A 14,164-nucleotide genomic window follows, 5' to 3' on the forward strand; every position below is an offset into this window, starting at 1 on the left:
CCAGTTCCTCCCAAGTTAGGTAGTGATTTACGAAATCATTGCTCCTGTGTGCTGCGTAGTATTCCATCATGTGAATGTACCATAACTTTTTTTGGCTGTTTCCACTTTCTTGCGATGGTGAATGATGCAGCCATGAACATTGGTGTACAAGTCTCTGTAAAGGCACCCTCTTTATCTTTTTTCAATTTCATTTGTTTTGTTAACAGTATTTACTGCAAACATATGCCTGTTCCAACAGTCTCTGTGGGCCCTTCAGTGACAGATTATGTTCTTTGCATTGTGAAAACCTACTGATTGTCCTTTTCTGTGTGTCCTCATTAACATAAACTCCCTGTACTCTAAGATTCCCATTTAATCACTTTGATCCCATAGGGTAGTTCTTAAAAGAGAGTAATGCTTAAGATGTTTTTTTACTGGTTAAACTAAGGTCCTGAGGCAGTTGGGGGAGGTGTGACCTGAGACTGGCTGAGGACTGGGCAGAATTCAGAAGCTGCTGTTCACAGGATTGCTATCAGTCTTGATGGTGCATTACAAGAAGCTAATCTGTTATTTAGTTTTAAGAAGAATGCAGGACATATTTTTGGTTTAAACTTTAAAGGTAATCTCAGGACAACAGTGTAAAGAGTTTATCCAACCTTCATAGCTCCAAAAGTCTGGAGTCCAGGAAAATTTCAAATTCTGTCCTGCACTTTCCTCCTTTTGATTGTGATTCTTCTATGAATCTTTGACAAAATGTTCAGTAGACTCGATAGCACATAACAACAATAATAATGGTAGCCAAGTGCCATCCAGTTCTGGTCTCCAGATGCAGGAGACAGTTCATGGAAACTGTCACACATTCCATATCCCTTTCCTGTTACTCAGTCTTTTGCTCTAGGCAGATAGACTAATTGTCCTGCTGTGGATGGCCTCTTGCAACACACTTTATTAGGGCAGTTAACTAGGATGCATAACTTAAGACCTAAAACATCCAAACCAAGAAACCACACCCCATGAGATTTTTATTTGCATGTAATCAGCTGCAGCAGGTATGTATTTAGGTCTTTTTGTGAACGTATCTTTCTTTATTCTGTAGAGCTGCTCTAGCAGAAATACCACAAGTGGGTGACTTTGACCAATTTATTTTGTGACAGTCTCTCGTATTGGCCAGCACAGGCATGTTACCATAGTGCACCCTTGTTTGTTTGTTTGTTTGTTATTGTTGTTAGGTGTTCTCAAGTCCAATATGGGTCATTGTAAACCTATGAACAGCCGGCCTCAACCTTTCCCTATCCTGTGGCATTGTGTTAATCTCTTAAATGCTCAAGCCCATTGCTGAAGTCACCACGTCAGTCCATCTCATCCGGAGTTTCCTTCACTGACCCTCCATCTTTCCAAGCCTGTTGTCCCCTTTCCAGTGACCAATCTTGCCTTGTCAAAAGAGTGAAAGATGACGCTTGGCCGTCTGTACCTCCAAGGAGCACTCAAGGGGAGTTGTGTCCTGGTGTCCACTCTCTAGCGGGAGGTCCTTGTTTCTTCGGAGCTTCTGCACCTGGGCAGACTTCTCATTTCCCTTCATCTCTATTTGCTAGTTTTCATTACTCTGTTCTTCACGTTTTATAGGAGAATGATCAAGGTATACTCTATACTAGGGAGGTCTGGTGGTAGAAGCTATAGCGAGTTGCACTGTTAACCCAAAGATGATTTAAACTCACCAGCATCTCCTCTCCTCCCTTTTAGAACTTTGGAAATTCACTGCCTCAGTTCTGACTTGACTGCAGTGTGTTACTTGTACTCCCATATGACACAGCTTTGCTTGCAGAGAGTGAACAGACTTGAAAGTAGTTACTGCAGAAGGTCAAAGATTTTACCCTTAAATATGGGTTACATTTCAACATCAAGGAAGATAAAAATCTCACCTCTGGACCAGTAGACAACACCATGATAGATGAAGAAAAGATTAACAAAAAAGCTCAAGATCTATTGTTCATTGGATGGCTTTGAGTCTTAGTGGGCTTGAGGACACCTAACAACAACAACAACATATCAATCTATATGCGGAACAGATTATTCTGGAGGCTGGACTGTATGAAGAAGAATGTGGCATCAGGAATGGAGGAAGACTCATTGACAGCCTGTGTTATGCACACAATACTGAGGAGGACTCGAAGGGGTTGCTGCAGAAGGTCAAGGACTGCATTCTTCAATATGGATTGCAGCTCAACATCAAGAAAACCAAATTGCCACCACCAGGCCAATGGGCAGCATAATGGTAGATGAAAAAGAGACTGACAAACAATCTGAAAAAGAGACTAGTGTTAACAGTTTCATCTTGCTCGGGTCCACAATCAACAGTCTTGGCATCAGCAGTCATTTACTTTGGGAAACCCAGCTGTCAGGGACCTCTCCAGAGTACTAAGGAGGAACAGTGTCAGTTTAAAGACTAAGATGTGTCTGATCCGAGCCGTGATCTTCTCAGTTACTTGCTATGCATCCGAGAGCTGGACAGTGAATAAGGATGACAGAAGAAGAATCGATGCCTTTGAACTGTGGTGCTGGAGGAAAGCATTGAGCATACCATGGACTGCCAAGAGAACATACACATCTCTGCTGGAGAGGGTGGAACCAAGTTTCTCTTTGGAGGCAAGGATTGTGAAACTCTGTCTCACGTACTTGGGGTATGTGGCCAGGCGGGACCAGTTCCCTGGAAAAGGACATCATGCTTGGAAGAGTGGAGGGACAGCACAGGAGAGGAAGATCCTGGAGGAGATAGATTGACATGGTGATTGTGGCAGTGGGGACAGGTTTGTCAGAGTCCATGAGATTGGCTCAAGATAGGGCAGGTTCGGAGCTATTGTTCATAGGCCCTCAGTACAATGTCCGTCTCTATCTCTTCTGACAGATTTTGTCTAAAAATCAACTCTTTCTAATGTTAAGATTGCAAGTCCAGCTCTTTTTTGGTTCTGTTTTTTGTATGGAATATTTCTTCCATCCTTCCACTTTTTTAAAAATAATTTTTTTCACTGTCAACCATATTTTGCGCTTGGGTCTGAGATGGTGTCTCTTGTAAACTTAAGTTTGAACATGTTTTTATTTTATTTTATTTTATTTTACTTTATTTTATTTTATTTTTGTGCGTGCGTGCACCATCAAATCAGATCTGACTGGTACAGGAGGAGATTATCCCTCCTTCTCCAAGCGGAGCATCTGGTGGATGAACATGTTTTTAAAAATCTATTCGACCACTGTTGATGGGAGCTTTTAATCTATTTACATTCAGATATTCTTTTGATCTCTCCGTCTGATCCTGTGGAATCCCCATGATTCTTGGATTGTTGGGAAGAGACGTCAAATTGAGCACGACTCATAACAACCCTGTGAACAACAGACTTGAACCCTGTCCTGTCCTGTGTCCCATCCTCACATTCTCTGACACACCTGAGCTCATTGCTGCAGTCACTGTCAGTCCACCAGGTTGAGGGTCTTCCTCTCTCTTGACGCCCCTCCACCATCCCACGCATAATGTCCATCTCCAGTGAAGACCCTCTCCTGCCAACATACCCAGATATGTGGGACGAAACTTCATCCTCTGTCTCCAAGGAGCACTCCAGCCACACTTTATCCATAAACTCTACACAGCCGGGGAGGGAGGGGCGGGCAGGGAGAAAAGGGCAACAACGAATGAATGGAAATCCAAAATCTATGGAAACATTCATTAAAATTAATTTAAAAAAAAAAACAAACCCAAAACTAAAAAACAAAACAAAACAAAAAACAACAACCCAAAACTGTACCACAACCTTCTTAAGCCACTGTTCTTAACTGCTTTTCAGTTTTCTAATTTTAACCATTTTATCTTTTCCTTCACAGGTTCTTCTTCTGCCTTTTCAAATCTGTTAGGTCCTTCTACCATTTATTTATTTATTTTAAAGTTTTTTAATTGCGATTTTAACAAAAGTTTACAGATAAGTTGAGGGTTTTTTTTAAATATTGTTTTATTGTTATTTACAATAGGTTTACAGAATATGCTGGTTTTTCTTCAATCATTCACATGTTTTGTTTTATAACATTTAGTACAATATCCATAAGGCAATCACATCTTTCCTATTTCCTCCCTGTAATTCTAATTTCCATTAATCCTCCTATCCTACTAGTTCTTGCCTTCAAGACTTTATCTTGGGTACATGCTCTCTGTCAATCTCCTTACTGGTGGAGGACTTGCTAGTTATTCTAAGGAGTGTGTCTCCCTTGTGTTTCCTATAGACACAATCTTGCTGGAAGCCCAGGCCACATCTATGGCTTGTGTTCAAGTCAGCCCTCTTTTTTTTTTGTGGGGGGGTGTTGCTTTCAGGTTTACTGGGGAAGAGGGTGGCAGAAAGCAGTCTAGATAAAAGATAAGTTGAGTTTTCATTCATTCATTGTTGCATAGTTTCCTCTTTCCTCCACCCAGGTTCTTCTTCTACTTTTCGTTTCAGTTATTGACCCTTCCAGTTGCTCTATTTTTTTTATTATTAATTTTAATGAACATTCACAGAAATTTTGGATTTTCATTCATTCGTTGTTACATTTTTCTCCCTGCCCACCCTTCCCCCTCAATTCTCTCCTTTGTCTGAAAAGTAAAATTCCTTCATTTGTATACAGCCCCCCTTTTCCGCACTATTTCTTTTAAGATCTCCAATTTGTTCATGCATTGTTCATCTTATTTTTTTTTAACTATTTCCTTTATTCTTTATTTTTATTTAATGTTGTATTATAGTCTTCCATTCTTTCCCACATTATTTGGTCACCCCTAGGTCAATAACAACAGAGATGCACTTTCCCTTCTCTTTTTGACATTTGTTTTGATAGGCCGTTGTTTCTCTGTTCACAGTATAACTTGTGATTTTGCTGTTGTTGATACATTGAAATCTTGGAAGGTATTAGCTTTCCCCCTTCTCAGTATTTGGTGGAGTTGACTGGGGTGCTGTCGGCAGAAAACTCTTTGATAGCAGAGCCCTGGGCCTTTACTTCCTGCTTCCTCTCCCTGCCTGTCATGGGTAGTTGCTTTTTCACTACTGGGTTTAATTGCAGTTCAGAAGTTGCCGATCCCAATTTTCCACTTCCATTTTTTTTTTTAAGTCATCCATTCTTGCTATTTATTGTCTTCTTTTTGGAACCAAAGGTAAAGAATTCAGAAATAATAACATCAAAGTATGTGTTTCCAATTAAGATCAGGCTCCCGTTTTTATTTTATTTTATTATTTGTGTGTGTTTGTGTGTGTACCGTCAAATCAGATCTTACTGGTACAGGAGGAGATTGTCCCTCCTTCCCCGGCAGAGCATCTGGTGGATTCAAACCATGCGCCTCTGGGATTGTAGTTGCAGCTTCTTGCCACTAGGCCACCAGAGCTCCCCCAGGCTCCCGTTTTTAAAATAGTTTCTTTACAATTAAGGAAGCAGCAGAAGACCCATGACAACTGATTCTTTCTTTGGAGAAGTTGGCAGAATGACTGGATTTAGGGACTTCACCATGTTGAATTTAAGAGGTGGAATTAAAAAGAAAAGCAGCCTTTTCCATTCAAAATCCCGGAGGTAAACTGTAGAGAAGTAATATCCAAATCTGAAGACAAGGTAATGTGGCTGGATAAAAGCCGCAGGAGTACCTGATACAGGAGACAACACAGAAATGCTTGTCAAGTCCTGAGTTCAGAATTTTGCTTTCTTTTCTCGGATGAAGAAAATATAAAAGCACCTAAATGTCAAGGAAAATGTTCTTCTTGTGTTAAGGAAGCTACATAATCCATTAAACGCAATTGACACCCCAGGGCCGGCCCGACCCCTCCGGCCCCAAGGCCAGTTCAGCAGGCTGCACCTCACTCCGCCATTTTCGCTCCTTCCAATTTTCTACTTTCATTCTTTTTCCAGATAACGTGGTCAGTTGGCCTCCCAGTCACGTGCTGCTCGTGTGAGAGTCTGAGTGCATAACAGCCTTTGTGCCAGCGAGTGTGGTCTTCCCTCAGTGGTTGTAACACCCTTCCCTTCTTGGTTTTTAAGCTGTGTTTTCAGTTGCAAACCCCACACCCTACAAGTCCTACAAGCTGTGTGTTGCTTCCTGCCTTTGCCTGAGCCCCTCTCCTCTGCTCTGTGGGGACCGCTGCTCCCTGAGCTGACGTTCCAGGCAAAGCATTCCGGTTTCAGGAGGAGGAAGCACTGGCCCTTACTTCCCAGCTGGACCTCTGAGGGATCTGCCTTGGAGGTTTTTTGGTCCAGTTGTTTTGGTTTCTGTTTTTTTATTTATTTGTTTTTTTAAATTGATTTTTATAGGGAGCTCTGGTGGCCAAGTGGTAAGGAACTGTGCTGCAATCCCAAAGACACATAGTTCCATAGTTCGAATCCACCAGCTGCTCCGTGGGAGAAGAATGGGCATTCTCCCTCCTCCCATGGGATTAACTGCCTCTAGATGGTCAGCTGTGGATTAGTTCTGACTTGACGGCACGCAACAATTGGTTTTCATACAGTAATTCATTTCCATTGTGTTTCATTCCTATACTTTGTGATCCATACAGTCCCCCACTTGGGTTTCATGCAATCATTCATATATGTTGTAGCCCGTATAATTAATTACCTCTAATCTATGCCTCTCATTACACTGTGTTTTCAAGTTCCCAGGTTTTTGTTTTAAAGTTACTGTATTGAATTGTAAAATCCCCTTAAATGGTAAAAGACTTGTCTTCAGAGAAATGCTTAGAAAGCCCCTTTGTAGACCAGCAGCTACACTCAGCCCTGTGGACACAGAAGAATAAACAAGACTTGTTTCCTGCAGCAGAGTAGAGACACAGACTGTCCACAGGGCCAGGGAACATCCCGTGGTCCTGCCGACTGGGGCTGCCCTGGGGCAGGGCCAGTGTCTGCTCGTGGTGATTGTCCAAGGCATACACCAGGCAGGCCCCGGGCTCGTGAGAGGGAGGCCCCAGATGAATGAAGGACTGTTGACGTCTATTTAGAAGTGGAAATTATTGGTGCCTGGTGGAGGCTCGGGGGTTTCATGGAGAAAGTGGCGTTTGAGGTGAAAGTAAGGATTTGGAAATTTGAGCAGCACAGAAAAACGGACAGTATGAAAGCGGTGACGCCGTCAGAGTAGGAAATGGGTTGTAGGGAGAGAAGCAAGCATGGGAGTCAGGTTCGGCTGGAAGAAGGAATTCCTGAAGGGGATGAGTGGTTGGTAAAGGTACTTAGGGACTCAAATCCTAGGAAGCCTTGGTGCCGGCTGAGAAAGCTGTGACGTTGTTTAGTTGGCAGCTGAGAGCCATGCAGCATTTTCTAAGCAGAGGAGGAGTGATGGGCTCCCGAGAGCTGACCTGATGTGTTGTAGGAAGGGCAGGGGATTTGGAGGCAGCCTGGAGAGTGACCCATGGGTCTGGGAGAAGGTGAGGATTGGAAACAGCAAGTGCCTATGCCAACCCTTCCGTCTTCTCCCGTGCTTCCTGCATTCTGGCCACTCTTGATGACTGGAATCTTCATCCAGCTCTCACTTCTTCAAGGAAGCGTTCCTTAGCCTTCCTCTACACTCCTCTATGTCCTTGCCACTGGGGGATTGTAGTTCTGTTTTTGTAAGCCCTTGTGTAGCGTCTGCCCTCCTCCGAGGGCAGGAGCCCACGGCAGCCCTAGTGTTCTCCACAGTCGTGTCTCTGCTCCCTTGGTGCCTGACACTGTTACCTGGCACTACCTTCCTGACTGACGGGATGGACAAAGCTGTTCTTTTGGGGGGAGACCTGCACCTCTGTGAGCCCATTCCTCTCTCTGCCGTTGGCAGGATGAACAGCTGAGGGCTCTGGTGAGGCAGTTCGGACAGCAAGACTGGAAATTTCTGGCCAGCCATTTTCCTGTAAGTACTGCCGCCAGGGGCAGGGGTTCTGGACGCTGGGTGACCTGTCACTGGGCTGGTGCAGAATTTCTGCCGAGGAGGAGAGAAAACTGTAGGAAGGCCCTTAGCAAGCTTGCCATGCTCCCTCACCCCAAAACACAATCTTCCGAAGACCTTTCCTCCCAAACCAGAATTTGGGGGTGTCCTGACACAAGTCCCCAGACATAGCAGCCTGAGTGCCCCGCTGGTCTTTAGGCTTTGCCGTACCTGGAACAGCCATAGCTACAAAGACACGTTCCCTCCTGCAAGGTAGGCGCACTTGGGTAGTCAGCGTTTGGATGGCAGGAGGTGGATTTCCACGTGAACCGAGCACCAGTGTCCTCCTTCGCCCTCTAGCAGCAGAGGGGTGTCATTCCTGTTCTGACTGGGCAGCTGGGTAGCGTGGCGAGTATATTTATGTACCGGAGTTATGTCTGACTCCAAATACCAACTTGGGGTCAACATTCCACCAGGACCCAAGGCTGAGTGATCCAGAAACACTGACCATCCCTGTTTGCACTCCCCAGAACCGCACTGACCAGCAATGCCAATATCGATGGCTGAGAGTTTTGAATCCAGATCTGGTCAAGGGGCCGTGGACCAAAGAGGAAGACGAAAAGGTAACCTCCTGGGGTACGGTAGGCCTTGTCACACACCCCACCCCCCCTTTCCTTCCACCACTGATGGAGGAGCTGTGAAGCTGTGCGTTGAATGTGGTTTCTCCACTGGCCCATACTGTGGTACCTTTAGCCTAAGGTGATGAGTCTCTGTTGTTGTTCTGTCTCCATAACTGACCCTCCAGCAGGTTTTCAGAGACAGTAAATCTCACAGTAGGTGTTTGCCCATCTCCCCCCACCCACCATGAGCAAGTAGTGGATTCGAACCACCCACCTTTGGGTTGACAGTATAATTCCTTACCCCTAAGCCACCAGAGCTCCCTAATGGGTCTCTTTCACCAGTCATGAACTGAGAACTATTTGACACATAATCATGAAACCAAGTTTGCCACTGACCAGCAGTGTGGAAATAGGCAGCTATAGTTTCCTTGTCAGTAAAATGTGGCTAACAGCAACTACAAGATAATTGTGAAGCGTAAATAGGGTAACAAATGTGAAGAATCAAGGTCATTGACAAAGCGCTTGTCGTAAAGAGTCACACTAGTCAGCAGTGAAGCTCCTTGTCACCTCAGCCAACTCTTCTTGCTTAGATGATCTGTTCTGTCTAGATTGATACCCAGCCTGGATACCCAAGTGGAAATTGGACACACAATAGACAGCAAATAGGCACACAAAGCAGGGTCCGCACATTTTGTTGGTATTCTGAACACAGGGAGTCTGAATTCAGCCTGGCTCAGCTCTCCAGGCCAGCACCTAGCTTGGGGCTGCACGCACACAGAATGACCAGGTTCCTCACCGCAGCTCTGGGCGTGACCAGGAGTAGGGAGCTCTGACTCCCGCCTTTAGGCCTCATGGCCCCGCTGTGGAAGTGAGCTTTGGGTGCTGGTCCACTGTCCCTGTGGGCAGGTGCTTTCCTTTCCTGCCTCTTTAACTGGAAATGTTGCCTGAGTGAAGCATTGAAGAGGGAGGGAGGCCCTATTCTTGTAGGGAGTTACGTTGCCAACCCAAAGGTTGTGCCTCTCCACCAGTTCGAATCCACTAGATGGGCAGTCCCCTCCTGTGGGATTAATGGTCTCTGAAAACCCCCTGGAGGGTCAGCTAGGAGTCAGTTCTGACTCGCTAACAATTTTTTAATCTATTTTAGAAGAGTCTTTGGCACTCTTGGCCTGGCTTTATTCAAGGTGGTGAATGGCAGGGATAGGGCTTGGTCCTCAGCCAGGCGCCCGTGGTCCACACAGAGGACCTCTGAGCAGTGTCCCCCACGACCACTGTGACTCCCACATTTCTGAGGTGGGATAGGGCAGCTTGCAAGGGCCAATTGCACCCTCTGGGCAACAACAGTAAGTGTGCATCCTGGGTCAGAAGGTGCTTTGGTGCAGGTTCCACTGACGTCCCCGAGGCTTTTCTCCAAGGTGATCGAGCTGGTCAAGAAGTACGGCACGAAGCAGTGGACACTGATCGCCAAGCACCTGAAGGGCCGGCTGGGCAAGCAGTGCCGGGAGCGCTGGCACAACCACCTGAACCCTGAGGTGAAGAAGTCGTGCTGGACTGAGGAGGAGGACCGCATCATCTGTGAGGCCCACAAGGTGCTGGGCAACCGCTGGGCTGAGATCGCCAAGATGCTGCCGGGGAGGTGAGCTCTCCTTCTGGGGACTGGAGGGGGCAGCCCTGCTCGTGATGGGCAGGCTCCCTGAGGGGGCGTTGTGTTCCTGTCTCACCCCCAACCTCAGTTCTGGAGGTCACTAAAAGTCACGTATTGTCAGGAGGACTGTAAGGGCAGCTTCAGGCTGGAGTGGGCAGGCCGCAGGTGGAGGTGTCTCTGGCCTTGTTCTCAGCTGGACTGTCTCTCCTTGGTCAGCCTCTCCCTGTGTAGACCTTAGCTTCTTTCTTGGCTGAAATAAGAGGTGGAGAGAGTGAAAAGTGGGCTTTCCCTACGCAACAAAAAAAATAGATAAAAGCCATAGTTTATTTTGCTAAAAGGGTTATAATGAAAACATCAGTGCCCTGTCTTCAGCCACCAAGTCTTCCTACTAAAGTAGTGACTCCCCTTTTTAGTTTTTTCTTGTACTATTTAACTCTGTGTTTGGAAATGTTGTGCTAACTTGCACATCTCCATACTGCCCCAATATAAAGCTTTAGGGTTGTTTTTGTGTGTGTGTGTTTGTTTGGGGTTTTTAATTTTTTTAAAATTATTTTGTGTGTGTACCATCAAATGGGATCTGACTGGTGCAGGAGGAGATTGTCCCTCCTTCTCCAGCAGAGCATCTGGTGGATTCGAACTGCACACCTCTGGGATTGCAGTGCAGCTTCTTGCCACTAAGCCACCAGAGCTCCCTATAATGTTTTCATTTTAAATTGAAACATGGGTTTGCATTATTATTGCCATGTAACTTTTTCCTTTTTTTTTATTAATTTTAATGAACATTTACAGAGATTTTGGATTTCCGTTCATTCCTTGTTGCACTTTTCTCCCCACCCAACCACTCCCACCCCCAGTTCGCTCTTCTCTTTGAAAAGTAAAAGAAAAATTCCTTCATTGGTATACAATCCCCCCGCACTCCCCCACCCCCACCTTGAGTATACTCCACTCTGCAACCTTCATTCAGGACTCTTATGATAATCATAATACCCTATAATACATTGCTTTTAAACTGTTCTCTCCCTCATCCGTTTCAATGCAGTATATATAATTTACCCAGTTTTTCTTATTCTTACCCCATCCCTGATGTCAGTCCCATTCTACAACAGTGGCACTATGCAGTCTTTGTCCTTTTGTGACTGAGATATTTCACTCAGCATAATGTCCTCCAGGGTCACCCATTTTGAATAATATTGCATGTGCCATGTAACTTTAATACGTTCTTAAATGATCTTGAATTTCCTTTCTTGTACCACTTTTGTTTTTTCTGGAATTAATAATTGCTTCTTTCCTCCCTACACAGTTTATTTCAATAAAGCTTTATTTCTTTTTTTTTTTTTTGTCTGTGGCCCAGGTCTTAGTTAGCCCAAAACAGACTCAGCTGCGAGTTGTTTCTGGCTCTTACTAACTTTGACCTACTTCTGAGGTTTCCGAGGCTGTACATTAAAATGAAAGGAGATTGTTGATCTTTCTCTCGGAGCTGCTGGTGGATTTGAACTGCTGGAGATGTGTGGCCTTTGGGTTAACAGTGTAACTCACTATGAACTGTGCCCCCAGAACTCCCTCTTCAGTCTCCGTGCCACTAGGAAGCCCATTCCCGAAGATACCGTAACCGCAGATGGAACGTTCACTCACCACCAGTCAGCCAGTTCTGACTCCTGTCCACTCTCTGTTGGGTTTCTGCGGCTGTAAATCTTAACAGGAGGAGACTGCCCGTCTTCTAACCAGGGAGCGTCTGGTGGACTTGAACTCTTTTAGTTAGTATGTTGTGGTGCTGGTGAAGTGTATCAGATCCACACTGGGCTGCTGCAAGAAGGAACACACACAAACAAGGCTGTTTCAGAGGAAATGCAACCAGGTTGCTCCTGAGAAGTTACGGTGGTAAAGCTTCGTCTCACATGCATTAGACCTGTTGTCAGGAGAAGACATGCTGGGAAAGGCAGAGAGTGAGCAAAGGGTCAACTCTCAACGAGATGAACAACGCACTTGATCGTGAGGGCGGGCAGGATCGAGGAGGTTCAGATCTGTTCACGGGGTTGCTATAGGCAGATGGTACCTATCGACAGCAGTAACCCCTTTTAGAAAATTCTTTTGACCCAAGAGTTTTCCTTTCTAAGCTTCTTTCCTTGTCTAGTACCCTGTTCTTATTTATAGCTGTCACAGCTATTTCTCTGTTGCTGCTAATGCTTTTTTGAAACTAGCTCTCCCGTCCCCTGTTCCCTGTGTATTTGCTTTGCTAGGTGAGCTTTCTGTTAGACGCTTCCTCCACAGGTCTCCTGATTATGTGTCCATTCACATGCCCGTGAGGCACTGAGGGTCACGGGGAAGTCGTACACAGCCCGGGCTCCTGTGCTGCCCTGTGCTCATGGGGCTCACCACCTGGAATTGGACAGCCAGTGACCTTTGGCTGAGAGAATGAGCCTGTGGAAGTCCTTTCCCCTGGCACTGTTCAGTTTTACCAGAGATAAATGAATCCTGGCGTACTCCGTAGGAAGTTGCCCTGTTAATGCAAAGGTGACGCCTCTTAGCTGGTTCAGATCTGTTCTTCGTGGGAGAAAGATGGACAGTCTTCTCCCATGCAATGGACAGTTCCCAGAAACCCTCTGTAGAATGAATTGAGTTGCTTCTTGCCTAAGGGTGCTTGGGCTTGATTACTGGAGAGCTTTTTTTAAAATTTTTTTTTCTTCTTTTTAAAGAATTTTTTTATTATTTTGTGCGTGTGTGTGCGCGTACCGTCAAATCGGATCTGACTGGTACAGGAGGAAAATGTCCCTCCTTTCTCGGCAGAGCATCTGGTGGATTTGAACCGTGCACCTCTGGGATTGCAGTGCAGCTTCTTGCCACTAGGCCACCAGAGCTCTCCTTTTTTTTTTTTTTTTTTTTTTTTTTTTTTTTTTTTTTTCTTTTCATTTTTTTATATTACTTGCTGTGTGCTGTCGAATCAGATCCAACTGGCACAGGAGGACATTGCCCCTCCATCTCCAGCGGAGCATCTGGTGGATTCGAACCGTGCGCCTTGGGATTGCAGCGCAGCTTCTTGCCACGAGGCTACCAGAGCTCCCTTTATTGGAGAGCTCTTAAGCATCATGTGGAGGAGGAGACAGGTCTATGCTGGGTTCCTCTACTGTTGTGTTATTTGCTTCTAGAATACTCTTCTGGTACTGCACTGCTTTTTGTTTTATACCATGTTGTGTGTGTCTGATACCACATTACTCTTTGCTTCTCTACTTCTCTGGACCCCTTTTGGTACTCTATCATTTCATATCACAGTAAGAGTATTTCTTCAGTGTTATTACTGTTACAGCATCTTTGCTTTTGTAGATGATGAGGACAGGGCAAGACTCAAAACTGTGGTTCACAGGGCTGCCAAGAGTCCTACTTGACTTGACGGCACCTACCAATAAGGAACCCTGGTGGCCTAATGGGTAAGGAGTTGTGGTGCCAACTCAAAGGCAGGGAGTTTGAGTCCACCAGCCGCACAATGGGAGGCAGATGAGCAGTCTGCTCCATGCAGTTTATGCCTGTGGAAACCAGCTGTCAGTTGGATCCGACTTGATGATACCTAACAGTAGTCCTGAAGGGGAGCTCTGGTGGCATGGCGTGGTCTGTAGAGAATTTCACTGTCTACCCACAGGCAGCGTCTCTAGCAGTTCGAATCCACCAGCAGCTGCATGGAGGAAGGATGGGCAGTCTTCTCCTGTGCTGTCTGCAGCCTCAGAAACTCAGCGGAGGGTCGGGTCTGAGGCAGGACTAATTCCGAGTTTGAGTCTGCTACCCTGTATTATGTCCAAAGTGTCCAAAGTATGTCAGATGAAGCCCCAGAATCCTTGCCTCCAAGGAGTAGCTTGGTTTAATACTCTCCAAGATGGATCTGTTTGTTTTCCTGGCAGTCCATGGTACATTCAGTACCCTTCTCCAGCACCACAGCTCAAAAGCAGCGCAGGAGGAGAAGACCCTCTATGAGATGGATTGATTCGGTGACTGGGGTAATCGGGATGGGTGTGTCAGAGGCGGTGCGGTTGGCGCAGGATAGAGCAGGGTTTAGGG

The 14,164-nt window shown here is 45.7% G+C and overlaps 1 protein-coding gene across 2 annotated transcripts in view; it reads left to right on the forward strand.

The window, feature by feature from the left end:
* Positions 1–14,164, forward strand: part of MYBL2 (v-myb avian myeloblastosis viral oncogene homolog-like 2) — a 40,498-nt gene that overhangs the window by 8,314 nt on the left and 18,020 nt on the right. Inside the window, exons 3-5 of one of the 2 annotated variants that reach the window (XM_006881538.1) lie at positions 7,772–7,843; positions 8,389–8,481; positions 9,891–10,111. In XM_006881538.1, the coding sequence (XP_006881600.1) occupies positions 7,772–7,843; positions 8,389–8,481; positions 9,891–10,111 (386 nt within the window). The remainder of the gene's footprint in view (positions 1–7,771; positions 7,844–8,388; positions 8,482–9,890; positions 10,112–14,164) is intronic. The other variant, XM_006881539.1, reaches the window with a different exon arrangement.

The sequence above is a fragment of the Elephantulus edwardii genome, unplaced genomic scaffold (assembly GCF_000299155.1).
Source record: "Elephantulus edwardii isolate Elephantulus edwardi_28Jun2011 unplaced genomic scaffold, EleEdw1.0 scaffold00015, whole genome shotgun sequence".
NCBI lineage: Eukaryota > Metazoa > Chordata > Mammalia > Macroscelidea > Macroscelididae > Elephantulus > Elephantulus edwardii.